We start from the raw sequence: 22,383 nt of genomic DNA on the forward strand, positions 1-22,383 counted from the left end.
ACTTAAATATATTACCCTAGAGGCAATACGTTTTGTGATAACTATTTCTGAGTCGAATAGTTTTAGTTGTATCTTCCCATCATCGACAGAACAATATATAAGCATTAGGTTCTGGTTCTGATCAAAATTTATTGATGTTGCGGAATACTGGGGATGCGACGTATATCAATGTCTCTGCAGGATCTGATGGAAAAACGTGTTATTTTCTACTTAAAACCATTATTGACCCTGTTCAATAAATAATGTATACCACTGTTAAGTGGATATTTATCACTTGTGTTTGTCCTGTAAGAATAACTAACAAGGGACTATGTTAAATGCTTGTTGTAAATCCGTAACATATGTAGCTTTACATTTTCTGTGATATTGTAGATTGCTAGAGATAGAAGACATCGTGTTGGAGCATACACTGGCGCAATTACAGTAATTCAATTGTGTTAGGGAATCGTCAACATTATTTTATTAACGATTCGGGATATTTAGCAAATTCAATGTGGCTTTGTGGAAAAAGTAATTACTAAAAAAAACGACTGACGCAAGTTTTAACCCTATACAATATATAGAAAAGTAATTAGGACATTTGTCTATCAATAATCATTTTTATTAATACTATTGACTTCTCAGACAGATATCCTATTTTACAGGTTAAGCAATGAGAAAAGTGATGGATTCCTATGCAAGGTTAAGTAAGATCATACATTTGATGTCATTGGAATATTATATTTTATCAGCAGTTGTGTTTACGTCATCATTTTGCTGTAAGTAGTTTAACATAATTTCTTAACATTTAAAATGTATTAAAGGAAAACGAAATATATGCTATGAAAATGCATTATTCGTATGCATAACTTTTTTTCAATTTATAAAATCATCTTGTGATCATAAAAGAAATTTGAAGTATTGCTTGATAGTCTTCGAAGAATTTCTGGTTATTTTTCAGGAAACAAATATGAATATCGTTTAGTCTAAAACAATTGTTTTGGTTAAACCTTTCGTATCAGGACGCAGGTGATTTTGTATATTATCATTGAATATTTTTTTCATTGTACTTTTAAATAGTTGAACAAGAAATCATAAACACTGTACTTGTAAACACGTATTTTACTTGTAATGAAAAGCAACAGCTTTAACGTTGGTTTGCTGTCTAATTTGCGTATATTCCATGTTTCTATTCATCCATACTTAAGGTTTAGGGATTTTATCATATATGTAACTGCAAAAGGAAAAAGGCTATATTGTTTTACAGATATATAATCTGACAATTATTTACAGAAATTTCAAACCAAATATTTTTGAGAAACGTTTTTCGACAATTTACTGCATTGACATTCCCTGTTTTGATGTCAAAACAAATGAAAGGTATATTTTCCATGTTCTAGTTACAGACATTTGTCTTTGAAAAAATGTTTTCCGCTTTTATATAACACAAGGTGCTTCGATTTCTGTAATATATTTTAGAAATGTCACCGGTCGCGAACTTCCGTTATGTTTCGATTCTGCTGTTGTGTAACTCACAGGTACGTTTTTGTCGTAAATCTTCATTAAGTTATCTGAAAATTGGTGTATAACACGCCTATTTATATTGTCGGAATCATTAGTTATAGGCCTTAGAAGTATGTTAACCTTAATTGATTTGTCTTCTCAGAGCCGATTGCAAATGTTAATCTCGCAGTAAATAATTAATTAGTATGGTCTCTTTGGTTTATTTCTTATACACATCTCGGTTTCCGATTGGTCAATTGCTTAAAATAAATGGTTATATTAGGAGTATTCTGAATTTTGTATTTAACGTCCAAACCGAGAATGAATGAAATTGATGGAGTTGGAATATTTTAGTTTACAAATAGAAACTCATTAAATCTACCTCAAATGACACTTATTTAATTGATTTTCACGGTATCTTTTACAAATTTACTATCTGGATGATAATTTCTATTCATAGAAAAACTAACAGGTTTTTGAAAAATGCCTATTAAGATTAATCATTCAAACAAGAGTTAACATTTTCAATCGTCTGTAAGAAAAACAAATAATTAATATAAATATATAATAAATTATTATTGATAATAATAATTCTGATCATGATTATTGAACTTGAGTTCCTGGTTAACCGTATGTTGTATTTAATATCTCAAAATCCACCTTGCGGTCTACAGCACCAATTATTATCTTTACTTACTTTCAGAAAAAACTAAAAACATAAAATAAATAAACTTAATACTTCATAAACAAATAACACTATTTACTGTCTATATAAAAAAAAGTACACCCGAATTGCTAAACTGTCCATTTCAAGAAATATGCAAACCTACTAAAAATTGAAATCTAATTATTATGATTTTGATATTCAATACACAAGTAACTGTATGACCAACAGGAACTTTTAAAGAAACCCAAACTCAATCATCGAAGGTAAAATTTGCCGCTAATGTGCTTATGATAATGAGTTTATACGATAAACTTTAGCTACATACGTGCTTTTGGCAATTTTCTGTTTCGACAATCTAAACATTTAACACTGCGCTGCATGTCCTTGGCAAATTATTTTGTTAGATGGTTTGCAAGAATTGCTTTGTCTCTAACAAATTAAACTAGTAATCCCTTACTTGTTTAAGACTGCTACATTTCATACTTTTGTTTGAGTTTTTTTTTAAATCGGGTGATGTCTGGGTTTTTTTATTTATTCAGGACGCTATTAGTACATTTTCAAATATTTGTAGCTCGACTTTCAAGTAATTAAATTGAAAAATTGAAATACAAAATCAGGTGAGGTCTTTGATTGTTTTTTTTTTCATTCAGGACCCTACTAGTACATTTTGAATTGTTTGTAGCGCGACTTTCAAGTAATTTAGCAAAATATCTATGGTTATAATCTGATGAGGGACACAGATAGTAATCCGAGTAATAGTAACTTGTTTTTGAGATCATTTCCCAGTATGTTCCTGTATCAACTTGGTTTGCGACCTTGTAAACTTTGACACCTTCATTAATAGGATATGCTTCAACAGAACTATAAGAGTGTCCGACTGATATAAAAACTACATATGTTTTATGGTCACCATCAAAAGTTGGTTTACCGGTACGAAATGTCGGTGTCTCAACTCTCATTCATGGTCAAAGATCTTTTGATACAGCGATAGTCTCTGATCTGAAATTTTATGGACTGTCCTATTCCCAATGGTGTCATATTGACTAGTGTGTGATTTCGCATGGTGGGTGATGCAAACATGGCAGGATATGCTAACATTGTCCTCACATCCGAAATTGGATTTCATGAGATTCCCTCAGATTCTGTTTTACCCTGATTGGTCTCTTCCTAATCTATTTACGTTATTTAAACATTATAAATTTTTGCCGCCTTAATTACAATATGCTTCAATAAGACCTAGAACGTTTTGACTTACTACCGGTGTAAAGTAATTAACGTGTTCGGTCACATTTTACACAATGATACGTAAACCCAATTCCTCTGTCCATTTCATTAACTTAAGGAAGTTAGTCCTCCGCTTTCACTTTGCACAACTCAAATGTTAACTGAATCGTCAATAGTTATCAAAGCTACCAGGATTATAAGTCTTACCGGAATATACTTTAATAAATCGCTGAAATAAAATACGAAATTTATCGCATCAATAGCGTTGCAGGGAATGTTCTATTTTAAGGAACACATACAAAAAAAAGTACCTGCTTCAATTCATTTTTCTCTTAGCTGTAAACGTCCTTGAAACATGCAATATATATGTAAACGTAGTAGCTAGATTAGAGGAGTTCGTGGAAAATATACCAACAAAATTAATAGTTATTGATATACAATAAAGATTAATACTTTTAAAATTAAGTTACAGAGCAAGTAAAAACGAGCTTACTTCGATGATATATGCAATGCAAATAAATCGAATTAGCCGAATCCTTAAACTGGTTGCAAAAGTAAAAACCCGCCAACAGATAATTCCCTTTGTAAACATATTTACCTATGATGGTTTGATCTAAACAGAATATCTTTAAAATCGTTATATTTACGCACACAAAGACACTATCTTTGTTAATAAAGCGCCTGTGACAATCAATAGACCGTTGTGCACGAATATTTTGCAATGGAATTTAGGTATGGTTTTTAGAATTTGTTTCATGCTAGTGTCTATGTCGAACACTACAAACATTAATAATATTGGTGCCTGGAAAGTTTCAGGTTTTTTAATGCATGAGTTTTTCCAATGCTTTGTTATACATATACAGCAAATATTATTATGTTAAATTTCAGTGTAGCAAGCGTAACACTTGACTCAAGAATTAATAAAAATAAGACATGAAATGTTTGCATATATACTTCAAATATCAAAATTTGAAAGAGAATTACTTTAAAAAATGTATGATTGTGGTTTAGAAATAACTTTTATTCGATATGATAATCGGCGTAAACCATCTATTGATTATGTCGCCTTTTATATAAGGCGAGTCACGTTTATATTGTTTTCACGTAATCGGTTTTCCACGAAAGATATGAAGCATCAATGGATACAAGAAAGTCATATTATAAAACAACAAAAAGATCAAATTCTAGATTCAAATTCAAACAATTGACTTCTCCATCAGTCGAGATATCTTTCAAACGTATTATATAATATATCCAAATGTCGACATTGAATCAACGTGAACGACGAGCCAAAAATCAGTTGTTTTTACTAATATGACATTATTCGAATCGGCAAAATGAACATGAGAAATATAAACTTTACGCTTTTTCAAAAAGGTACCTTTTGTAAATTTACTTTAGAACATTATTTTGAAATCTGTTTGTATGGCGCTTGTACTATACGAAACTTATCAACAAAGTTGCAAGTATTAGTTGTCTTTCTCTTAATTTGACGGCAAACCCTGTTATAGCAATGAGCCGATCCAATTTTAAATCATTTACATGCGAGACACATTTAGGTTACAATTATTCATTTAGAGTGGATTGGGAAACAAGTTGTTGCAACTTATATCAATCCCTCTCTTGACACGGGTTCCTCTTAGACATATTTCCGTGTTTATGTTGCGACTATATTAAAAACAAATGTATCAATTTATGACGTTTCTTTGAAACCCCAAAATTATAATGCACGATCCAATAATGATGAAAAAGGATTGCAACTTTCTGTTTTGCACAATAGTTAAAAATAATCCTTATGAAATATTAGTGCTTTACTATATTTTTTCAATGTCTTTGATAAATTAAACATTTACCTCATTTCCTTATCTAATTTAAGGAAATGAGGTATTGTTTAATTTATCAAAGACCTCTGTTGATTCCATTAAACTAAAAAAAAGATATGAACATACAAAAAAGCTTTTTTGACTAAATATGACACATTTCCCAACTAATTGCAAACTACATGGTGCTTTTCATTATTCCGTATTCCATAGTTTTCATCGATAATAAGTCAGAGCGCGCAATGAGAAATCACGGCGATGCCTAATACGGCAGGTTACGTTGCATATGACATTTTGTATAAGTTGCAAATTTCAAGCGCTGTGTTCGCTTTATCTATTCTAGTATTGAGTTATTACACGATAAATACTCTGCATAGTAAGAAAAGGTTTGTATAAACATTAAACGACAAAATTTTCTGACGTCAGACACGCGAATTAATGAATGCGTTTGTAGGTAGATGTTTTGTGTTCTGTTAAATTGTTCTTTTTGAAATTGGTACACGATGATGACACCTGTACCCATATTTTGACTATTTTATTTATTATGGCTGTTTAGTTCACGCATCCTGTAAATATAACGGAATTTGATGAGACTGTCAACAAAGGGAGAGGTTTAGAGCTATAAAACCAGGTTTAATCCACCATGTTCTATATTTGAAAATACCTGTACCAAGTAAGGACTATGACAGTTCTTGTCCATTCATTTTTTATGTGTTTTGTCATTTGAATTTGCCATGTGATTGTGAACTTTCCGATTTGATTTTCCTTCTAGTTCAGTTTTTTTTGTGATTTTACTTTTTAATTGATTATTAAGCATTAAGATAACTGTATTTTGAATGGACATTTTACAATTTCTTATTTAAACGATCACTCAAAATGTTTGTTTTTGAGAATAAAACAGTCAATTTTTTCGACACTGACAAATAAAAGTCACTTACTAAAGTTAAAGTTACTTCCGTTGCCGTTAAAGTAAGTACTGTGTATGACCACCTTTTGCTCTACGACTGCTTCACATCACATCGGCAAGGATGAAATAAATATTCAATGTTATTGCGAGGAGTCGCTTTCCAACCTGTTACATTATTTGCAAATGTTTCGGAGCTGATCGAGAGTCTGGGGCGGGGCTGCACGCATTTGTTCAGTTGATTCCAAAGATGGTCAATGGGATTCTAGTCTAATAATAAGAAAGGGCAAGTTATCACATTGATGTGATTCTGCTTAAGGGAGTCCATTGTTGAACGCACTGTGGAAGGTCTAGCATTGTCCTGCTGGAATAGCTCCCTCGTGGTCAAAGACATGCGTGATGTTTAAGAATTTCGTTTCTGTACTTTTGAGCCGCTAGATAACTGAAGCATGTACCATTCCGTTTTACTGTCATTAGAGATTGCAGCCCACATCATGACACTTCCTTAACCGAACCATTCCACTACTTAAGCACACGAGGAAATTAAACACCGGTAGACACGAGATCTTCCCTTACATTTCTGAGGCAAGAAACGGTGCCCATAACTGATCATGAACTAGATGAGATGACAGTGGCAGACTGTCCATCAACTCAATCATTTGCACCATCAGTCTCTATTCTGTCTGTGTAACTGGGTTGGATGTTTTGAGAGCCAAATCCAAAGAACGGACATTTGAAATTAAAAACTTACCTGTAATCATCCGAGCTATGCGGTTTTTTTTTAACCGTATCTTTATTTACTTTTGAACAGTTCAAATTACCTTTCGTATGCTATTTGTTTGTAATAAAAAAAGTTAGTCAAATGATTGTAAATATTTTCAGCTTTACACATACATGATGAAAATTCAACTGCTCCTTACTTTGAAGCACGGGACGACAACGTAGCATTCCGCATTGGTGAAACAGCAACTTTATTATGCGCAGTGGCTAATTTAAATACTAGATTTGTGAGTACAATTATAAGGATAGTTTAAGTACATTTTGCAAAATACAGTTTTAATTATCAGTGTATAAAGACTAGCGTTTTGTCTCAAAAAGTTAACAACTTTAATATATTCACCTATCATACAGTAATTTATATATCATTGGAAAGCGCATAAGCTGTATCTTCTGTTATGTTTGATCGCCCATGCTTTGTATTGTGCAACTGATGTTTAGTTATGGTCAAAGATTAAGAATAAACTTTCCTAAATTGTTACAAAATGCCATTTACTTGTACTTGTACGATACTTTTTTTACGTACGTAAAATACTTCCAAATCAAATGTACATAAAAATGTTAAAAGCACAAAATTTACAAGAAAAAAGTACTTAACAAAACTTTTCAAACATGTGCTAAAAGCAAACTACATATTTAGTGTATCAACATATATATGTTAAATCACAATACTTACTCGTTAACAGTGAAGGATATTTTTTTTACCTACATTTCCGCGATAGTGCGCAATTTATCAAATATTTCATGTATTTTTTACAATTGAATTATAGTACTTTTTCTAAAACCAATTACATAGTTCTAAACTGAATAAATTTATGTTGAAGAAAGCATATGCAAAAATGCAGACGTTTTGCAAAATATGAAATTGTCCATCCTTTACATTTCATCATGATTTGGCAGGAATTGCACAGTACTAATATTCGACGACAAAGCAAAATTAGTATTACAGATGGTATGCTTTCGAATAGTAAATGATTTGAAGTCGTAAATTGAAATGCTATACTTAGCTGTATTTGGCAATACTTTTAGGAATTTTTGGTCCTCAATGCTCTTTAACTTCGTACTTTATTTGGCCTTTTAACATTTTTTATTCGAGGGTCACTGTTGAGTCTTTTGTAGACGAAACGCGCGTCTGGCGTAAATATAAATGTTATTCCTAGTATCTTTAATGAGTTTATTCGTTAATAATATCGACTATAAATTTTAATTTTCATCATTTGGTTTTTTTTTGGCATATTTAATCAATTCAGACTAAAAATGTATATTATATTGTAAAACGAATAATTAGAACTCATTCGTAATGTATCGTTCTAGCCCAATCGAAATTGTTTCAGACGCTACATTTCATGAAAATATGAATTAACTATACTCGACAGAAACATATTTATGTTATTAGATCCAAACATATTATTGCCATTTTATAATTTTCTATTTTCCTGTCAAAATGAACGAGACAATTGGTAAATCAATACGACAACAGACAATTTTTTTCTGAAATCAAATTTCAATTATTCTATAAAAAGCCTATAACTAAGTTACTAGAATAGACACATGGTGGAATTCATTCTCAATTAAAGTGACGACTAATTGAACAATCTTTTAATGAAGTTATTGTTCTATTTGATGATATTGAAACTTTATCAAAGCAATTGTATTGTAGGTTTTTTTTTCGATATTGTATCTTGTCTAGCCGTTGTTTATTTTTCTATAAGTACATAGTTAATGATGTGCAACGGTCTTTGTTTTCCATTTTCCACCAAATAAACCAATAGAAGTTCTGTATGCATTTTCATATTTCTAATTGTTCCATGAAACCACATTAAAGTAATGTAACTGTCATATAGTTGAGGGGTTTAACTAGCTTTAAAACCAGGGTTAATCCGCCGTTTTCTACATACGAAAATGCCTTCGCCAAGTCATGAATATGACAGTTGCTATCCATTCGTTTGATGCGAGTCAACTTGTGATTTTGCCATTTGATTAGGGACTTTTCTTTTTGAATTATCCACTGAGTTCATATTTTTTTTAACTTTTAACAATGATATCAATTTCTACCAAATTTAGGTTTATTGGAGACGTACGTCTGAATCTCATCCTTTGATAATAGGTGATTTTATATATAGTCCTGACCAACGACATTCAATAAAACGTGTGGCAAGAAAAAATGAATGGAATCTCGTTATCAGAGATCTACAAGCTGATGATGCGGGAGTTTATGAGTGTGCAATTAGTACAAAAGAAAAGGATATCAGAAGACTAGTGATCCTTAGAGTAAATGGTGTGTAGTTGATTTTTTTTCTTAGAATATTTACATAGTTTGATGCAACTGTAATACAAGTGAGAGGTTTATCTAGCTTTAAAACCAGATTTAATCCACCATTTTCTAAATAAGATAATGCCTCTACCAAGTCAGGGGTATGACATTTGTTATTCATTCGTTTGATGTATTTGAGCTTTTGATTTTGCCATTTAATTAGGGTCTTTCTTTTTTTAATATTCCTCGGAGTTCTCTATTTTTGTGATTTAACTATTCTTAGTATTATGACCGTATAACCTCGATGGTATTTCTGCTATTGTTTTTTCATGGAAATAAATTTGATATAAATAAACACTTATTCAAAGCCTGAATATAATACTTATGCAGTAGATTTAGGAACGCTGTTGTCGTGAATATTTCCTTTGGCTAAAGATAGTAAAATTTATATCAGTCAGTTTTAGTTTTTAAGTTTTATTTCTTTTAAGTTCTCCTATCTTACGTTTGCTTTCGAATTTGCCTAAGGTTTTTTTAGTTGGATTGTTCATCTTGTGTTATATATTTTGATTTGTTTATGTGACTTCCTTTTTCATTCTTCTGACATCCTTACAGGTCATATTAATGATGCACCAAATACACCCCATAATTTAGGCCACGTTAAAAATACACCTAAATTATCCATATCTGCTATAACAAGAAATCAGAGACTTTTCCAAAACAAGTTTGAAATTGTATTTGCAAAGGTCAACTGTAACAACTGTAACATGATATTGAAAGTAATTGTAACAAAGTCTCCAATGTATAATTTGTCAATATAGCTGGCTCTCATCCCACAATTCTTTACTACTATGCCAGTACTGCTATGACCGTTTATTTAACTATCGCCTGATCTGCTAAGAAATCGTTAAATTCTCGCGAGACACTAATAAATCTGCACTGACTTTTATACTTTTTTTCATATCAAATTCCCTCATCTTAATTCGTATAGTGATTTTATTTTACAGTTGCAACAAAGATGTTAAACAAGTTGCATCTAAAGAAGGAAAACGGTAATATGTTTCAGAAATCTGTTACAAATATATTTTATCTAAATTATATCATTTAATAGCACGATTGTGGATAGGTGTAGATTTATTTTTGTCAGCTTAGACAGCTAACTAACAAATTAAAACGGTCTGTAAGGTTTGTTTGACACATACCGAGAACTTTGATGAAGTCCTTGATTTTATACTAGTTTTTAATTGATAAATATTGATAAACAGTGAATTAAAGAAAATAGTGGTAAAGCTTTCACATTTTACAGTTAATTCACAGCAGTCTATTTCGACTTTTCGATTTTCACAGTATGAATTAGATTGAAATATGTCCTTAATAGATAGTAAATATCTGGATAACATACATATCTGATCAAGTCTTACTTTCCACCAAACTTCAATAAATCGTGAATCAAGAGTTTATAAAAAAAAGAAAGAGAAAAAGAAATGCATGATTATACATGCATGCGGACCTATGTGCATATAAGAGGCTCGAATTCTAAGTAAGCAGTCACTTACAATTCAATGGTGAACGTCATCTATGATTTTTCTTTTAATTTCTTTTTTGTTTTTTTAAATAGCGTTCGAAAAACAAGTGATGAACACAACCAATTTTACATCCGCATATTTAAGACGGTCTAGGACTTATATTCACTCTCAACACATGATTAGCAATCATACCACACCTTCTTTTTTATAAGTATTTATGAAAGATAAGCTTCTAAAGAAATCGAGCTAAAATCTCTGTTTGTATAAATAGTACTTGAGCACAGGTTAATCTAAAGTCATTGACTTTTGATTTTCTTAAATGTGCTCTTGCAGACCGTACCTTGACCTCTAATTGTTTACTTTTATAAATTGTGAATAAGATGGAGAGTTGTCTCAACTGCACTCATACCACATCTTCCTATATCTATATCTTATAAAAAAAGAAGATGTGGTATGATTGCCAATAAGACAAGAGACCAAAATGACACAGACATTAACAATTATAGGTCACCGTACGGCATTCAACCATGAGCAAAGCCCATAGTACCGCATAGTCAGCTATAAAAGGTCCCGATAAGACAATGTAAAACAATTCAAACGAGAAATCTAACGGCCTTATTTATAAAAAAAAGAACGATAGAAAAACAAATATGTAACACATAAGCAAAAGACAAAATAACTTTTTAAAAGTATTTGTAAAAAAGCAATACACTTTACCTCACTTTAACAAAATTCACCAGTATTTAATTTGTATTGTATTTCAAAACAATTAAAGCATTGGTTGGAGAATAAACATTTGTAAATGCAGAATCCTATAGAAACTTCAAATCAGAGAAATCCGTATAATCCTATAGGAAGAATAATTTTTCTAAATTAAAATTTGAAAAACGAAATGGTAAATGGCTTAATATTTGAAAAAGAGTTATTCCAAAAAGCTGAAACAAACAGCAATATTAATTAACCGCTGTTTAAACTTGTAACCAATAAACAATTATTGTCATATGTGGAGCAGGATCTGCTTACCCTTTCGGTGCACTTGAGACCACCCCCATTTTTTTGTGGGGTTCCTAGAACTATTATTTTTCTTTTTGTCCTTTTTCTTTCTTAGCCATGGCATTGTCAGTTTATTTTCGACCTAGGAGTTTGACTGTTTCTTTGGTATCTTGTGCCCCTCCTGTGTAAAAGATTTTAGTCAAAAATCAGTGATAAGTACAATAATGAAGACATAAAACACCCATAATAGAGGTGACAGTGTCCTTAAAACAAAATTATTGGTTATATGCTTCTTTTGTCTTCGTGACATTGGTGTAAAAAATGAAACCAACACTATATAAGTGATATGCGTCCTAAGCGCTTTTTTAGTTCCTCGGGAACGCTCAAAGTCGAATATTTGAAGGAGAATGATGTTGAACCACCGTCGCAGTTGAAGAGCTACATGTATATGATCAAAAAGGATAAAAAGAATAAAAGCAAAATTCCCTATGATCAACTTTGCCTGAGGAATTTGTTAAGTTTCTTATTATAGAATTTAACAAGAATGTGTCCATAGTACACGGATGCCCCACTCGCATTATCATTTTCTATGTTCAGTGGACCGTGAAATTGGGATAAAAAAAATCTAATTTGGCATTTTAATAATCATAACCTAAGGAAAATGTGTACTAAGTTTCAAGTTGATTGGACTTTAACTAAATCAAAAACTACCTTGACAAAAAACTTGAACCTGAAACTAACAATTCCATTTTCTATGTTCATTGGACCGTGAAATTGGGGTCAAAAGTCTAATTTGGCAATTAAATTAGAAAGATCATATCATAGGGAACATGTGTACTAAGTATGAAATTGATTGGACCTCAACTTCATCAAAAACTACCTTGACCAAAAACTTTAACCTGAAACTTGCACTATTATTTTCTATGTTCAGTGGACCGTGAAATTGGGGTCAAAAGTCTAATTAGGCAATTAAATTAGAAAGATCATATCATAGGGAACATGTGGACTAAGTTTGAAGTTGATTGGACTTCAACTTCATCAAAAACTACCTTGACCAAAAACTTTAACCAGAACGAACAAACGGACGGAAAGACAGACGGAAGGACAATGTTCATTGGACCGTGACATTGGGATCAAAAGTCTAATTTGGCAATTAAATTAGAAAGATCATATCGTAGGGAACATGCGTACTAAGTATGAAGTTGATTGGACTTCAACTTCATCAAAAACTACCTTGACCAAAAACTTTAACCTGAAACTTGCACTATCATTTTCTACGTTCAGTGGACCGTGAAATTGGAATCAAAAGTCTAATTTTGCAATGAAATTAGAAAGATCGTATCATAGGGAACATGTGTACTAAGTTTGAAGTTGATTGGACTTCAACTTCATCAAAAACTTCCTTGACCAAAAACTTGAACCTGTAACTTGCACTATCATTTTCTATGTTCAGTGGACCGTGAAATTGGAGTCAAAAGTCTAATTAGGCAATTGAATTAGAAAGATCATATCGTAGGGAACATGTGTACTAAGTTTGAAGTTGGTTGAACTTCAACTTCATCAAAAACTACCTTCACCAAAAACTTTAACCTGAAACTTGCACTATCATTTTCTATGTTCAGTGGACCGTGAAATTGGGGTCAAAAGTCTAATGAGGCAATTTAATTAGAAAGATCATATCATAGGGAACATGTGTACTAAGTTTGAAGTTGATTGGACTTCAACTTCATCAAAAACTACCTTGATCAAAAACTTTAACCTGAACGAACGAACGGACGGAAGGACAGACGGAAGGACGGACGCACAGACCAGAAAACATGATGCCCCTCTACTATCGTAGGTGGGGCATAAAAATGGACAATTATAGAAATGTTTGTAATAAATGATGGTAGTACCTTAATAATAACAACTGAGCTCATAATACAATTGGGGTCTGATAGTCGCTCAGCAGCGGTATGGTCCCAGTGTTCATATTTTAACACGAGATGTCTTTTTATATATTTTAAAAGATTAATTTAACACTTAAGGAGGCTCGCGGGTATAAGATTTTTAGAAAAAAAACAAAATTTTATTTTACACTACAAATTCTATTAATTACCTTCAGTAGTTGTTACTTTATCTTATGGTGCAAAAATTATTCCAAAAAATCAATTCGTGTTGACCCCAGGTGACTTTTAAAATGTCGATATCATTGAAAAAGCTCTAAATTATCTCCCTTTGGTTCAAAAATGCCCTATTATGGCATTAAAATTGAAATATCTTTTTTAACTCATCGGTGACCTATATTTTTTATTGTTGTTTTCTAATAAGCTGTACATAAAGTAAATAATTGTAAAATTTAAGCGATTTCTGTAATTTAGTTCTTTTTTTATTTCGATATTATCGCTATTTCTCCTATTAGTTCAACAGAAAAAAAGGACATTAACAAAAATGTATGCATTTTTTGACGGCAGAGTGTGAGCGTAAATGAACGGTGACCCCATTTTTTTATTTCATCTTTCAATTAAGGATAAGATAAAGTTCATTCATAGAAAAATATAGAGATATCTTATATTAAACAAAAAAAATCATTTAGACCCGCAAGCCCCCTTAAGTACTTGGGTTCTTCCTTTTAGTGAAAATCAATAATCCTATTGTACAACAATCTCCATATTTAGAAACAGTCGCAATTTATGTGTGAAATTAAGGAAATTAATCTTAAAATTCTGAATACTGGTAAAAGTCAAAATTTCAATTTAGAATCAACCATAATTACAAAAATATCATTCTAAAGATTGAAAATGTCTATTATAATGGGGTGGGGAGTTTAAACGACATAATGAATTTAACAACTGTACATAGTTTATAATCTATGAACTGTACCATTATAAAAAATAATAAGGTGCTGTGGTATGAGAGCCAATTTTAAATTTAACCAAACAAAATTTTGGGGCACAACGAGAACATAAGTTGACTCGAATCTTTTATTGTTTTTCATACTCAGTACATACATAAAATCCCACCTGAAACACAAAAGAACCTGCGCCAAGTTTATTGTTGAAATATGTATGTAATGATTTAGTTGATAAGAAATAATAGTATTTAAACCTATTAACTTATAATAATTCTTAACTTTCCTGTGTTATAGATTAAATTTGGGAAAAATTCTTATGATTATATTTACTTTACAGATAAGATTAGCATTAAACCTCGTAAGTATTACATCATAATCACAATATATAGCTAAATCAGTTGTATTTGCTTCTTCTTTTAAATGCATTCGTTGCTAACCATTGCTAACTACATTGACACACATTTTCCTGATTTATTTTTCAACAAAAACTCGGGACAAAAACAGATTTACAGTTGCATTTATAAGTACATATGATAATGATATCGTCTTCACATTGAACTAGTTGATTTCAAAAAGTATATGATGGTATACACACGTTTCAAATTGCGTGATTGTCCGGTTTTACTCCTTGTCAAATATCGTCGTTATATTGAACCACTAAGTCATGAATAAACACATTTATTCTAAAAAAAACAAGTGTTGGCATGATACAGGTTATGTTGTTGTCAAAACGGAAAGTTTTTTCAAATTTGTAAATTTAATGGAGTTCTTTTAAGGTAGATACATAAAGGCAAAAGTAGCAGACTGCAGTTTGATAGTTATAAAACCATTGCAACCCAACATAACTATATCAAAAACTAAATGTAGCCGAAAAACTTTATAAATTGGAGTAACTATCACCGTTCTCTTCATTTCATCCAATTAACCAACGTGAATTAATCCTTAAAATCAGGTCTAATTATATTGGGATTTTCTTCGATTGCTTCAATAAAAGCGGAGATAACTGGGAATGGTGTGAGGATGAATTATCTGAGTTTAGTTCGAATTCTTCGAATCAGACACATTCGCTCTGGATATAGATATCAGTTCCGACTCTAGAGAGTTGATTACTACAAAAGGCAATAAATGAATGATTTGATTTGTATACATATAACTTACGTGGATAAGTGTTTTATTTACGTCACGATATAATATAAATTAGATAAAGTGAAACAAATGATGAAAGGATAGGACCACGCTCCGGATATTGAAGACTGCTCAGTTTTTGCTTGCATCAATTATTTGTCTCCAATCTTATTAGACATTGTTTACTTGTAGTCATAAAACGCATTGTTCATTAATATTTGAACGTTACTCCATAGTCAATAATGCTAATTTGAATTTTCAAGATTAGTTTTAAGTTATCACGCAAGGCGTAGATAAGAAAATATAGAGGAAAGTAGCGTACATGAGCAGATACATTTGAACACCTTAGTGATTAACTTTTCTAGACAAGTGTTGTCATCAAACTTATTAACAGTTTTTATCTGTGTGGGTTACCAAAAAAAAACAGCCAAATTTTTACAATGTAATACTAGGTTCCTAGAGTCACCAATTTTGTTGTTACATGTTTATAAAATGATTGTAATGGGTTTAGGCTACTGTAAAAATGTTTTGTTACCGTAAAGACAATTATTTGGTTTACCTGCGGTATATTTCACCCTGTATACCTTCTGAATTTCGTTGTGCGATGCTTGATATTGTTTTGATAAAGTGTCATTTTGTCTAGGGAATCCAATGTACTGAATGTCAATCGACAAAACATTATTGTTTTATGATCACCGTTTGGTCTTTGTTATACATTATGAAGCATCTTGTTAATAAAGTGAGCAAACTTTGCAAAAGTTCTCCTTTACGATGCTCTCAACTATTAAATATAATATCTTCTTTTCTATTCAATTCGCAGAAATTATTATGTCTGGAAAAGACTTTGTAAGTAAAGGCCAGAAAATTGTACTGACTTGTAATATAACTGGTGGAGATCATTATACTCCGGATGGAGTCGACTGGTTTATTAATGGACATAAAGTTGATCATCGAACCATGCCCCGCATGAGAATATACAACAAGGTTGACAATCAGCTCAAAACATTTTATAGTACTTTAGAAATAAGACGTTCATTAATGGATGATAAAGGAATGTATGTCTGTAGAGGGCCATATTCTAAAACATCTAGTATCTCATTACACGTTCTCGATGGTAAATATTCTAATTCATTTGTATTGTATTTTTCACTTTACCAATTTTTTCAAATGAAAAAAAAATAATCATCTTTATTACCTCAATGGACAAAAATATTCGTCACTTATCACTAGATTTTTCATATAAACATTGTTTTGACGGGTAAAAACTAGAAATTTTTTGTAGCTAGATTTTGAAGAACTTGGTACATGTACCAATAGAAGCATAATCAGTCTATTTTTGGGGATTGTTTTGTCAACATTTTTTTGTTAAGCGTTGAATTCTTATGATGTTTTAAACACAACAGGTTTTTTTTGTCCGGAAATTTCCGCCATATTTTTTTTAAATTGTATTTTCTAAATATAAAACATGCTAACATCACGAGAAACTGACGAAAAAAAGTCCCCGAATGTATCATCAGTTCAGAAACATAGTTTTGGTATTGATATATTCCAACTCCCGGCGGCAAAGTTGACTTAGTTGATTTTGGCTATACCTATTTTACTAAATCTGGTAGAAAAAAAACAATCCTGACAATTCTAAGAACTTATACGTCCTTGGCTCTCAAATGTTTCGGTGTAAGCATTCATAGTGCACTCATTCGATTAGATGTTTTAGGGTCTGTTTAATTTCATTATAAACGTTAAAATCACATGTCAATCATCGTTTTAACCTGTATAAGACTTGCGTTTTTGTGCAATTGTCAATCAAATGATTTACCATTGTTTCACTCTCAATGTTGACATTCTTTTCCTTTTAACAATTCATGAGTTATCAATCTCTAGCGTGGGGGTTAAATAAATAATCACATGAAAACAGTTTAAATGAGGTTGGATTATTCACTTGCAAGTGGATAATTCATCATCGATGTGTCTAAGCTTATTTTGAAAAAAATAAACCATAATGGCTGCAAAAATCGAACTGTTATTTCAATAATTCTCTTTCATTAATGATGTACACAAAAAAACATATTCACTTTTTTTTATTTATAAATCCCGTAGCTTGTGCCCTTCAACTACAATGAAAACCGATTTAATTTCTATAACTCTCTTACGTAATCGAGATTTATTACATGTTGTTTGTTTCAGAACAAAAGTCTAGCGTTGATAAACGGGGTAAGTGTATCTGTTGATATACTATAAGTGTGTACATTTTAACTAATTTGAATCGTTTAGAAAGAGTCAACTATATGTTTAAAGGAAGACTCAACACAGCAGTTAGAAAAGTAGTATTGCACGGTTATTTAAGAACTTCAGACATCATTGTAAAAACAATTTAATTAATTGCTGCTCTTCCTCTAGCTTATAAATGCTACTATAACAATTTCGGCCTTTGTATGAAGTCGATACGGGGATGTATCGACATGAAGAAGTAGATCCCCCGCTGACTTTTTCCTCAATCAACACAATTTTTAGGTCGATATATCCATGTATCGACCTCATACAAATGCTTACTGTAAATTCAGAAATTATTGCGTTCATTTATTATTGCGATTTTTTCATTTTAGACTTAAATGCGATTTTAATTTTTACGATTTTGAGAAAAATCCAGTTTAATTCATATAAATGATTTCAAAATGCAAGTTTAAATTATTGCGTTTCAAACTCCGTCGCATTTTTCGCAATGATAAAAACCTCGCAATAATTTCTGAATTTACAGTATATTGAATAGTAAACACTTTGATAAATAAAGATTAACACAATTACTGACTACGTTAAAATGTACAAAGATCCGTTAGAAATCCTAATATGAAAAATTAAGATATTCACACCTATAGGACAACTAGTATTTTACATTAGTGTATTTAAAAACTAAATCAAACGACTTTACAACATTTTTTTTAACAGAACAAACTAAGAGAATATGTCTTCAGTCACTTCAAAACTGTCTGATGATTATCTACAATTATGTCCAGGAAGTGTATTGTTAGCTACAGTAAATAAGTACAGTGATAAAAAAAGATATTACATTTGAAAATTTGAATCATCATAACATGTGAACCAAGACAATTTATGAATAAAATTGTTTGAATGGCCATGGTTTGTTGGCGAAATGTTCAATTTCTAGTTGCTCGAAAAGATAATATATAACAGTTATCTCTGACGTAACTGTCCGTCTTAGAACTGCGTAGTAAAATCCTGATATTAGAGCAATTACCTGCAATCCTTGTTTGGTGAAGATAAACAATATAACATGTCCAAATCCTATCTTAAGTAAGACACGCAAATACAAGGGTATCGCATTTCTTTTTTTGTGGATCGTGAGTACAATTATTTCAGTATTGTTTTGTTTTCTATTTCGTACTACTAACGTCATAAAATTACCAATACCATCGAGCAACATGACACACATTTCATGCTATTTTTGAAAAACCATGTGCCATTTCAATAATTAATGGAACTTGTTTTGATATAATCATGTTATTATGGAAAGTGTGTTTTATGGCCTTTGTGTGAACAACGAATCTTAACCTATAATATTCTTGTTTTTTCATCTTCAGATTTTGCGAATGATTCCGCAGTTTCCAGATATTCATTTCAATGGAAGCATCATTGTTGTGTATTTTTATTCAGTTTATCTGCAACCTTAACATCACACATTTGGTTAGTTATATGACGAGTACAGATTGTAAATGAATGTTGAAAGACCTTTACAAATATTTTAGCTCACGAAGACCTCATTTTCAGTATATCAATAAGAGGACGATCGTTATTGGATGTTTATTTAAAAAGAAAACGAAAATCTTAAAACTATTTAAGATCACGAATGTTGCGGTAAAATTGAAGTTTCAGAGTCATCCAGTCGTTGTTCCAAACTCTGCCTTAATCATCAAAAGTGCCTTAACATAACGCATTCATTTTGCGAGAAATGGTGAGAACAGATATCGTAAAAGGTAAGACAAGTTCATAATTGCACCTTCACAAAAACAAACGGACAGTTAAACATTTCACCGGTATATCACTATTTATTCTTCGAAATTGTTCAAAATAAAGACAACAGTGAGTAGTATACAAGTGTTAATAATTTAGAAGACAAATCCGGTTTACAAACTAAAATCGAGGGAAAGGCATCAACTATAACAGGAAAATGAAGGAACAACAGGAACACTGCAGTGCAACAAAACACAAACGCTAACATACATAGAAACAAACTATTTGATAACAACTGCCATATTCCTGACCTTTTTAATAATATTTTCAATAATCATAAATACAGTTTTTATGAAGTACAGGATTTCTTATGGTCATTTTTTTTTACTTTTATTTTATTTTATTTTAAGATATGCTTGAATTTTGAAACACAACATTACATTGTAAAAGCAATGAAAGATTGTACCAAATATGACTGCAATTGCGAATAAAGACGACGCAAATATGAACAATTTTTTGAAATTTTAAATGATTTTATAACGAATTGCGCTATTCGGCAATATAAGGGCTCAAATAGCATACTTTCTACTTTATAAAGCGTCAATACCACAACATCCAAACAGTCCTCCAATAATAGCACAAAAACAATCAATCTTTCTGCATTGTTATTCAATCACTTCATTTATATACTAGAATTTAAAATAATCAAATTCAAATGATTGTGTCAAAAGGACTTGCTGATATTGTGTCCATTTAATGTTTGTATCAAGCCTGAACCAGAATATGTCTTTAATCTAACTTTGTGTTGAGTTGGTTGAAAAACAGAGGTATATAGATGACTGTTTAAGGCAGTCTGTATTGGAATGAACTAAGCTAAAGTATACTTGCAATGAATTGTAAACAAAATCAGAAATAAAAATATTGTTCGTGCATTTGGACTAATAGTTCATACTTTCCAAACACAACTTTGCGACAAAAGAAAAATGAACTATTAAAATTAAAATCTATAATTTGTGTACGCTTTGAAATTCTTTGTACATTCTTTATTTGCAGTATTCTTTATAAAAAAAAAGGTTTACGTAACACTTAATAGAAGATTATTTTCCGTTCTATTTTTCTGTGTGTTTAATTTCGTTTTTGTTTTATTAGGCGCTATATATCTTGAAACTAAAGTTTTATCAATTGTTTTACAGCGAAGAATCAAATGAGTTGTCAAGGCTAGGATACTTAACCAGAATTAAACCAAATAATTGATAGATCTCAGGTGGAATTACTTTGCTTTACCATATAAAGATGTGTATTCAGATGTTTAAAACTATATCGACAACTGCATCAGGCTAAATACAATCGATTTAACTTGAAAAGTGAAAACTGCAATCGGATATCACACAAGTTGTGGGTGACACGATTTATCATCTGTAGATTCGAGTGCGTGCTGGAATGTTGATTATCTATTAAGATATGTAGTAAACATCAATGGTGAGAGAAATGAAAACAAATATTGAAGTAAACCGTGGAACAATTACTCCAATAAAAATAAAATCAGCTTTAATTAAGATAGCGATAAGAATGAATAATGAATGCAGTAATAAACAGTAAGACGCAAGTAATACCGTACTGTTTGATAGTATTTTTATAGATTTTTTACTAGTTGATCCTTTAGCAATATTACCAAAGCATCGGTTTTTGTTTTACGAGTTTAAATCTGGTTTATGTTATTTCAATCTTATTTAATTTAGAATTGTGATTTTTTTTTCACATTGAATATTTGCGATGTATACATCAATGCTACAGTAACCCTATGACAAAGAAACCTTCATATATCTAGAGAAAAATACATGTATAGTTTTCAACATTAAACATGTGTCTATATAATATGCCCAGCTCTAAACATTAATTTTTATATCCATTGAATATATTTAGAAAATTTAAACTTAGAAAATAACGTCTCCGTCTCCGTCTACAAATCTTAGTGTTTTGAATTGTTTTTATAATATTTACGTATAATGAAGATGACTTTGTGCTTCGGATAAACTACTTTTGATCACTTACCATGTAATAACTCGTTCAAACCATTCTATAAATTGGAGTACATTTATATTTTGTTATATATAATTCAATCAGATGTTTGGTCATGTACTTTTTGTATGTTGACTAACAGATTCAGGATTCGATCATGAGGAGCTACTTTTCCGCAGAATTCTGCATTTCCCTTGCCTTTATTGGCAGGCGATTAGACTACATAGTTATTGCACCAATGGTTTATTACGATTCAGTTGAAACCGTTCCTTTGAAATGTTTAAGAACTCCATCATGAATTGGCTTACCATTAAGGATCAATTGATATCACCCCTAGATTTGGTAGGGTTGATGGTATTGCTAAGTTCAATGCGTTCTATTAGTCCGGCGGCTACAAGCATATTTCAGACGAATTGTGCACATCCTGCTACAAGCATGAAATTTGGCATAGACCTTCCTCAACTATTACTCTTTTTTTTCAGATAGGAAGGTATTTGAAATAAGATATCTGACTTCCGGTAAAATCCAAAAATGGCGCACATCATACTTAAATCAGCCCTATATCGAAGGCTTGTATGTGAAAAGGTGTTATTATCATGCTACTAACATAGTATTTGGTAGCAAACTTTGTAATATACTACTTTTGGATATATGATATAGATAAGATGTCTTCAAAAACCCTACTTCCGGTAAAATCCAACATTGCGGATATAGTGCTAGAATAAGCTTATTTTTAGGGAGGGTAATTGAAATGTGTTTTAAAGTATTGCTACTATCATAACATTGTGCAGGAACC

The 22,383-nt window shown here is 31.2% G+C and overlaps 1 protein-coding gene across 1 annotated transcript; it reads left to right on the forward strand.

The window, feature by feature from the left end:
• Positions 1-652: 652 nt before the first annotated feature.
• On the forward strand, positions 653-21,445 carry LOC134716518 (uncharacterized). The gene is made up of 8 exons (XM_063579527.1): positions 653-758; positions 6,980-7,104; positions 8,939-9,145; positions 14,772-14,835; positions 16,423-16,716; positions 17,787-17,813; positions 19,199-19,591; positions 20,762-21,445. The coding sequence occupies exons 1-7, from the start codon at positions 653-655 to the stop codon at positions 19,312-19,314; spliced, it is 939 nt and encodes a 312-aa protein (XP_063435597.1). The 3' UTR covers positions 19,315-19,591; positions 20,762-21,445.
• Positions 21,446-22,383: the final 938 nt, after the last annotated feature.

Source organism: Mytilus trossulus, chromosome 4 (genome assembly GCF_036588685.1).
Source record: "Mytilus trossulus isolate FHL-02 chromosome 4, PNRI_Mtr1.1.1.hap1, whole genome shotgun sequence".
NCBI lineage: Eukaryota > Metazoa > Mollusca > Bivalvia > Mytilida > Mytilidae > Mytilus > Mytilus trossulus.

Bases quoted from the DNA above. Each gene is read 5' to 3' on its own strand.
- LOC134716518 (XM_063579527.1), top strand. From the start codon at position 653: ATGAGAAAAGTGATGGATTCCTATGCAAGGTTAAGTAAGATCATACAT. The intron at 7,105-8,938 runs GTGAGTACAATT...TACCAAATTTAG, and splicing joins CTAATTTAAATACTAGATTT to GTTTATTGGAGACGTACGTC. The intron at 14,836-16,422 runs GTAAGTATTACA...TTCAATTCGCAG, and splicing joins TAAGATTAGCATTAAACCTC to AAATTATTATGTCTGGAAAA.